Raw genomic sequence first — 8,550 nt, 5'->3', positions numbered from 1 at the left:
TGTCTATCTGTCTGTCTGTCTCTATCTGTCTGTCTGTCTGTGTGTCTGTCTGTGTGTCTGTCTGTCTGTCTCTATCTGTCTGTCTGTCTCTATCTGTCTATCTGTCTGTCTGTGTGTCTGTCTGTCTGTCTGTCTGTCTCTATCTGTCTGTCTGTCTCTATCTGTCTATCTGTCTGTCTGTGTGTCTGTCTGTCTGTCTGTCTGTCTGTCTGTCTCTATCTGTCTGTCTATCTGTCTGTGTGTCTGTGTGTCTGTCTGTCTGTCAGACACTGTAACTTCTGTCAGTGACGACGCCCACACTGTCTTCATTATTATTCTTCAGGACACATTTACTCACAAACATGTAAACAGCTGTGTTGATGACATCAGCTCTGTCAGCCAATCAGAGGGCTACACTTCACACCTGTGTCCTCTGTCTGTCCCCAGGTGATGTCCCAGCTGGTTTTCATCAGAGACAGTCTGGAGCTGATTGCGGGTCTCTATCACCATGACAACCGCTCCTCCGTTGGCTGGGACACAGACAAGACAGAACGCTTCCTGATGACCATCCACAGACAGACGGACGGACTCAACAGCTGCGTAAGTAGACAGATGGACACATCAACTCCTTTCAGCTGTTTGACTTCAACTCATAAAGTCCTTTTACATCTTCAGCTTCATTTCCTTTGATATCTTCAGCTTCATTTTCTTTTACATCTTCAGCTTAATTTCCTTTGATATCTTCAGCTTCATTTCCTTTTACATCTTGAGCTTCATTTCCTTTTATATGTTCAGCTTCATTTTCTTTGATATCTTCAGCTTAATTTCCTTTTACATCTTCAGCTTCATTTCCTTTTATATGTTCAGCTTCATTTTCTTTGATATCTTCAGCTTAATTTCCTTTTATATCTTCAGCTTCATTTTCTTTTACATCTTCAGCTTAATTTCCTTTGATATCTTCAGCTTCATTTCCTTTTACATCTTCAGCTTCATTTCCTTTTATATGCTCAGCTTCATTTTCTTTGATATCTTCAGCTTCATTTACTTTTATATCTTCAGCTTCATTTCCTTTTACATCTTCAGCTTAATTTCCTTTGATATCTTCAGCTTCATTTCCTTTTACATCTTCAGCTTCATTTCCTTTTACATCTTCAGCTTCATTTCCTTTGATATCTTCAGCTTCATTTCCTTTGATATCTTCAGCTTCATTTCCTTTGATATCTTCAGCTTAATTTCCTTTTACATCTTCAGCTTCATTTCCTTTGATATCTTCAGCTTCATTTCCTTTTACATCTTCAGCTTAATTTCCTTTTACATCTTCAGCTTCATTTCCTTTGATATCTTCAGCTTAATTTCCTTTTACATCTTCAGCTTCATTTCCTTTGATATCTTCAGCTTCATTTCCTTCTACATCTTCAGCTTCATTTCCTTTGATATCTTCAGCTTCATTTCCTTTGATATCTTAGGCTTCATTTCCTTTGATATCTTCAGCTTCATTTCCTTTTACATCTTCAGCTTCATTTCCTTTGATATCTTCGGCTTCATTTCCTTTGATATCTTCAGCTTCATTTCCTTTGATATCTTCAGCTTCATTTTCTTTTACATCTTGAGCTTCATTTCCTTTGATATCTTCAGCTTCATTTTCTTTGATATCTTCAGCTTCATTTCCTTTGATATCTTCAGCTTAATTTTCTTTTACATCTTGAGCTTCATTTCCTTTTATTTTACTTCAGGTTTTACCACTGAACACAGAAAGATAATCTGACCTGTGTTTTCGTCTTCAGGTGTCGACCAACAGACGAGCAGACAGCAGGCTGAGGAAATACTACAGGAGGCTGGAGACCCGAACTCTGTACAAAACTGTAAGTACAAGTACTGTAGCACAGACTGTAGTTCTGATTGTAGTTCTGACTGTAGTTCTGATTGTAGTCCTGACTGTAGTTCTGATTGCAGTTCTGACTGTAGTTCTGACTGTAGTTCTGATTGTAGTACTGACTGTCATTCTGACTGTAGTACTGATTGTCATTCTGACTGTAGTACTGACTGTAGTTCTGATTGTAGTTCTGATTGTAGTACTCACTGTCATTCTGACTGTAGTTTAGTTCTGACTGTAGTACTGACTGTGGTTCTGACTGTAGTTCTGGCTGTAGTTCTGGCTGTAGTACTGACTGTAGTTCTGGCTGTAGTTCTGGCTGTAGTACTGACTGTAGTTCTGGCTGTAGTACTGACTGTAGTTCTGACTGTAGTACTGACTGTAGATCTAACTGTAGTACTGACTGTAGTTCTGGCTGTAGTACTGACTGTAGTTCTGGCTGTAGTTCTGGCTGTAGTACTGACTGTAGTTCTGACTGTAGTTCTGGCTGTAGTTCTGGCTGTAGTTCTGGCTGTAGTTCTGACTGTAGCACTGACTGTAGCACTGACTGTAGTTCTGACTGTAGTACTGACTGTAGTTCTGACTGTAGTACTGACTGTAGCACTGACTGTAGTTCTGGCTGTAGTTCTGGCTGTAGTTCTGGCTGTAGTACTGACTGTAGCACTGACTGTAGCACTGACTGTAGTTCTGACTGTAGTAGTGACTGTAGTACTGACTGTAGTTCTGACTGTAGTAGTGACTGTAGTACTGACTGTAGTTCTGGCTGTAGTACTGACTGTAGTATTGACTGTATTTCTGACTGTCGTTCTGACTGTCGTTCTGACTGTAGTACTGACTGTAGTTCTGTGTGTTGACAGGGTGGTAGCGCTGCATCCTGGGAGCTGATCAGGAAGGAGAGCAGACGACACCTCCATCAGTTGGACGTGTTGGTGGCGTGCATCAGAGCTGCAGTTGCCAGCGGGAGGCGCTGTACGACTTAGCACTGACACCACTGCGTAACCTCCAGCGACACGTGTTGTGTTCTGCCATCAGGACGTTGTTTTTCTCTGTGAGAGACGACTCTTAGTTTTTATTGACATTCTATTTATATTTATTATTTATTATTATTTATATTTATATATTTTTTATATTTATATATTTATTTATTTGTTTATTGATCATGTTGTTAAATTATTATTATTTCCACTCTGAATCTGATTTTACTTGAAAACTTTTTTATAACTGACAATAAAAATATATATGCAGCTCATCTTTGAAGTGTTGTATGTTTCTAAACAACACGCGAAAAAATGTGCCAGAGGTTTGGCGAGCGTAGTGCAGGTGGCACGGGTGGCGAGCATTCCTCCACAGTGAGGCTGTCGATGGTCTGTAGTTTGACGCTGCTGCTATCCAGTTTTCTGCACTGTGCACCAACAGGGTCTGGTGGAAGCTACCTAGCATTAGCAGTGTTGCTTTTTTGGCCATTACCACTAACAATGTTGTGCCAACCCAAAAGCGTTGCAATTGTGGCGAAACTTAGGCGAAGTAATATAGAGAAGATTGTCGACAACGCCACCTGGGGGAGTTTCACCCCCCGGAAATTATTGAACTTAACCCCTCCAAGGGACACAAGAATAAGGCACTCAGGTTCAACTAAACACTGGCAGAGTCCACAAAAAAAAAAAGAACACAACACACCACACGTGAAGACAAAATAAACCAAACAAAACCAAAGCATGGTAAAAGGGGTGAGTGAGGGAGGACACCACCACCAAGAGGTCTGCCTGCCTCCGGCTTGCACCCCGCTGCTCCTGGCAACAGAGAAACACACAGTTAGTTCAAGTCAACAGTCTCCCACACACTCCATAAAACACACTCACACAAGACACACACCCCAATTTACCTAAACAATATACCCCAGAAACTAAACAACGATAACCAAAATTACAAAAGAAAGTAAGCTAATAACAATCATCTAATTGAATCAATAAACAAAGAGTCTAATATAAATTACCCAAGAGTTGGAAGACATGCATATAAATAGCTTGTAAGTCGACCAACCCCCCAGAAAACAAACAAACCTCAAAACAAAACGGAAAAAAGGAATAAAGAATCAAAAGAAGACATAATACTGCTTACTGTAAATTAAATCAAATAAACAAAACAGCACGGGGTATAAATGAAACCACTAGAACGTGGCTACCAAATATAGTCCACTTGTCAATGAGAGGAGAATAATAAAAAAAAAAAAGACACCCGGTAATATTGTAAATAAAATATTGTATTGTGAAGTTCTGAAAAGTCTGGTGCAATCCGAACCATCCAGTCATAAATGACTCGGAATAGACACACTCTGCACTCAACAAAATCCAAAAGTCATTGGAGACAGAACAGCAGCAAGCGCCAGGAGGTGGAGGCTGATGGCTAGTAAAAAAAACAGGAGGCACTACACCGTGACGCACAGCCTGGCCTTTAAGGGCCATTGCAGGCCATAAAAAAACGAACATTACCCATTTGAAATTACGCTGAAATCAATAGTAGTATGAACCCAAATATACATACCACCGGGCAGAGGGCGGTTTCCAACAGTGGAGCGGAGAGGAGGGGAGGACACACGGCCGTTGCGCACTCTACCAACTGCGGACCAGAAACCCCGGAAAAAGACAGTTTATTCAGGTGAAGACCAGGCAGAGACAGGCCACAACTTAAAACTAATTCGAGCCAGCCTACCTCAACACCGAGTGGCGTAACAAACTCGAAACAGGAGACCGTAACTCCGGTCTGCACTCAAGACGCCAAGGGAGGGAGAGACAGCCACACTGCAGAGCGAGGAAACCGGCAGGTATAACACCAATTACGCACGCAGTACATGTGCGGCACCAAGAATATTATGAGAGCCTACCTTATGCTTACAGCAGGACTAACACACCAGCCACAAGCTCAACCTGCCACACAATGGAAACACTGTGCCCACCCTCGGGTGTCACCCCAGGTCACCCCGGTGAGTAAGCGGCTCACCTCTGAGCTGTAAATCTATGAGGCCATTTACATGTACACGGTGATTTTGATAAATGGAGACATCTTCCTTCGTTTGTGCCCTTCGTTTACACGCAAACAGAGATTTCTCCTCTGAAAACGAGTCTTTCTAAAAACTCCGGCCAGAGTGGAGATTTTGGAAAACTCTGGTTGCGCGTTTGCATGTAAACTGAGATAAACGGAGATAAACGGAGTTATAGGCAGCCCACGTCACAGTATGCGCCGGAACTTGCGCCTGTGTAAAAAGTGCGACCTATGTTACTATGGTGACAATGGATACATGGAAGGCTTGAGCTTCTCGTTACACTGCCACCTACAGGTTTGGCATGCTCTTGTGTATACACGGGTAAGTGTAAACGAAGATCTTTTTGAAAACGGAGACGGTGAAATGTCCGTTTATGCTTTTTGAAAACGGAGACGGTGAAATGTCCGTTTATGAAAATAGCCAGCAACGTGTAAACGGCGTCTAAGACTGTTAGCACAGTTAACAGTGTTAGCACAGCTAGTGGGGCTAACATAGTAAGCAATGCTAACAGGGGTTTGAAATTAAAAATTAAGCTGCTGACTCACTGAGGTGAACTGGGTGGGCACAATGTTTCCATGGCAACACCATCTGCCACTGGGACAGCATAACCAGGTGTAACTGCCAAATGAGCTAGCTAACGTTAGCTCCTTCCCACTGGGCAGAATGTTTCCACATGCTAACGCAGCTAGCCAGACGTCTGTCAGCAGAGCCGACAGGAAATAAAATAAAAGGCTGAACATTTACACAGGATCTTACTTTGAAACGCAGCGCTAAAGCTAACGGAGTCAGTGCAGCTCAGACTAAAAGAAAAGGCCTGTTGGGTTTAAGTTAATTTCAGTTAATGAGAGTCGGGGTCACACTGACTCTCAGGTGGGACACACCTGTACCTGCTTGATGGGGGTCATCCCTATGTTTCCCGGGTTCTATGTTCCCCACTCAACCAAAAAGGGTGCTATGTTTCCCGCTTGGTTGAGCGGGGAACATAGAACACGGGGAACATAGAACCTTTTTTGCAGGGTTAAGTGGGGAACATAGAACCCGGGAAACATAGATACGCTCCCGCTTGATGCTGTGTGGGCACCACTAACAAAGAAGACCTGTTTCAGGAAAATAAAATGACGACTGTTTTTGTTTAAGAAAAACCCAGAAAGTTCAAAGACCAAAGAGTAGACAGACCGACATCAGTCAAACCTTGTGTTCTCTGCAGGGCCGGTATGAAAAATATGTCATCAATCATTTGGATCAGTTACACACTGTCCTGTGTGTGTCCGTACGACATCTCGTGGAACTGTAGTTTTATTTCTGAACATATCCAACCCTTCTCGCCTCAGAAGTTTTTTTAGGGACTGAAAATGACAAAATTCAAGGAAGAGAAATCCACACAGTTCTCAAAATGTAGCCAAATAATTTACAGAACTTCTCAAATAGTCAGACAGCAAATTGACATGATGTGTGAGGGCGCAGCTGTAAAATGACGTCATAAAGGAAACAGTCAAACAATTCAGTATCTGACCAAATGTCTCTCCTTCTGTTCCTGAGATATGACGTTAACGTATGATGATGTCACAGTCAAGCTGACCTTTGACCTTTTGACCTTCATCATTTTATCCTGTTAGACATTTGTGTCAAGTTTTGTCAGATTAGTGTATGAATTTCTTCAGTTATGTGAGGTCACACTGACCTTTGACCTTCAACCACTTAATTCTGATCAGATGATTCTCAGATATGAGGAAATAACTGAAATAAATCAGCAACAGTGAGTGAATGAATGAATGAATGAATGAATGAATGAATGAATGAATGAGTGAGAAATAAATAAATAAACAACATTAAATCTGAAACATTTATTTATTGATCATCTGAATAAAGACATTACATTTGAATAATTCACATGTTTAATGATAATTACTGACAGTCAGAGCTCTGCCTCTGTGGTTATTGATTAATTGATTATAAACAATAAGATATGAGGTCATTAATGATCAGTTTGAATCATCAGCCTGTAGTTTGTGTCTGTGGCCTGCAGGGGGCAGCAACACTGAGGTCTTAAACAAATATACTACATTCTGTTAATACTTCCTTCTGACGACCAAAGAAAAGATTTTAACTGCACAAAAAAATCTTTCGATAAAAATTAAACCTCTAAATTTAATATTTACAGCCGCAGAATCAGTGTGTTCAACACAAGAAGGAAGAAAAACAGTAAAAAGATTTTTTTTTAAAATAACTGATAAAAACTTAATTTCTGTCTTCTTAAAATAAACTTGTTTAACATTTTAATAACTGGTTTACACACACATCTGACCTTATTGTTGAATTAAAGTAACGAGCTGTAACTTCTTAGCTTCTTCACTTTTCACATATTTTTTTTGTTTGTTTTTTTAAGATAATGCATTTCTACAAACAAATAAAGTTCCATTTAAACAATAAAATAATCAGTTAATCAATATTAAAATATGTGCAGCTTTCTGGCCAAACTAATATTCTAACTGGTGTAATGACTGAATCTGCAGTAAACTGGGATTAAAACTGCAGCTAACCATGATTTTTATCATCCAATAATCAGCTGGGTTTTGTTTATATGATGTCATAAGATCATAATAAATGACATCCACGGGAAACTACTAAAACTTTACGTTATTTATATTTCAGAAGATGAGACCAGTGATTTTTTCGGCATTTTAGTAAAAAAATGACTTAAAGGATTAATGGATTAATGAAATGGATTGAAGATAAATTTTCTGTTTGATGAATTGACTCACTGTTTCAGCTGTGATGAGATTTAAAGAAAGTTCAATAATCAATCAGATGAACTGATCTGGAGTCAAAGTGCAGTAACTGTTTGTAACAATGTCATTTATTAGTTTCTTTACTCTGCATGTTTATATTTGTTTGATTATTGATTGTTGCTGTATCATTGTTGAATATACAAACATTTCCTGTAGAAACACTGTGACTGAGGTTTGGTTTGTTCTTTAACTCTTTACTGTCGTTCAAACTCAGACGTGTAGTTACCGTGGTCCTCCTCTGTGGGGCAGCAGAGAGGACGATCGTTCATTAACATTGACTGTTAAATCTCCCCGGCAACAGTGATCCAAACAAGAAAATAGAAGGATGGGGGCAGGGCTACAGTCTAACCATATGATTGGACGTAGTTTTCAGGGAAGAAGCCCTCGTTGCCGTTAAGAACCCCCTCACACCAGCCGTCGTCATGGCGGTGAGTCATGTAGATGATGTCGCCCTCAGCAAATGACAGGTCGTCAGGTTTGGATGCCTCGTAGTTGTACAGTGCCTCCACTGGACACACAGGAGAACTGCAGTCATATATCTGTTTATAAAGTTCAATACTTTCATATAACTGCAATATCTGTATCTATACCTGTGATAGCTGTATATGTTTATATATGTTTATATAACTGTAATATCTGTATCTATACCTGTGATATCTGTATATGTTTATATAACTGCAATATCTGTATCTATACCTGTGATATCTGTATATGTTTATATATGTTTATATAACTGCAATATCTGTATCTATACCTGTGATATCTGTAGATGTTTATATAACTGTAATATCTGTATCTATACCTGTGATATCTGTAGATGTTTATATATGTTTATATAACTGTAATATCTGTATGTATACCTGTGATAT

At 39.9% G+C, this 8,550-nt stretch overlaps 2 protein-coding genes and 1 long non-coding RNA gene across 4 annotated transcripts in view; 1 reads left to right on the top strand and 2 right to left on the bottom strand.

The window, feature by feature from the left end:
* The window catches only part of ifnphi1 (interferon phi 1), a 4,835-nt gene extending 1,986 nt beyond the window's left edge, over window positions 1-2,849 (top strand). The window contains exons 2-4 of the mRNA XM_050070363.1: window positions 427-579; window positions 1,764-1,841; window positions 2,710-2,849. Coding sequence (XP_049926320.1) covers window positions 427-579; window positions 1,764-1,841; window positions 2,710-2,832 — 354 coding nt within the window. The 3' untranslated portion in view covers window positions 2,833-2,849. The remainder of the gene's footprint in view (window positions 1-426; window positions 580-1,763; window positions 1,842-2,709) is intronic.
* Window positions 2,850-6,726: 3,877 nt separating this feature from the next.
* abi3a (ABI family, member 3a) overlaps window positions 6,727-8,550 on the bottom strand; it is a 25,603-nt gene continuing 23,779 nt past the window's right edge. For both annotated transcript variants that reach the window (XM_050068915.1, XM_050068914.1), the window contains one exon: window positions 6,727-8,189. In XM_050068915.1, coding sequence (XP_049924872.1) covers window positions 8,026-8,189 — 164 coding nt within the window. In that variant the 3' untranslated portion in view covers window positions 6,727-8,025. The remainder of the gene's footprint in view (window positions 8,190-8,550) is intronic.
* The window catches only part of LOC126405272 (uncharacterized), a 3,345-nt gene continuing 3,090 nt past the window's right edge, over window positions 8,296-8,550 (bottom strand). Inside the window, exons 2-3 of the long non-coding RNA XR_007571565.1 lie at window positions 8,436-8,483; window positions 8,296-8,377 (exon numbers count right to left, since the gene is read on the bottom strand). This is a non-coding gene — a long non-coding RNA (uncharacterized LOC126405272). The remainder of the gene's footprint in view (window positions 8,378-8,435; window positions 8,484-8,550) is intronic.

Source organism: Epinephelus moara, chromosome 18 (assembly GCF_006386435.1).
Source record: "Epinephelus moara isolate mb chromosome 18, YSFRI_EMoa_1.0, whole genome shotgun sequence".
Taxonomy (NCBI): Eukaryota; Metazoa; Chordata; class Actinopteri; order Perciformes; family Serranidae; genus Epinephelus; species Epinephelus moara.
The sequence above is the reverse complement of the archived record's forward strand: the minus strand, read 5'-3'. Positions and strand labels throughout refer to the sequence as shown.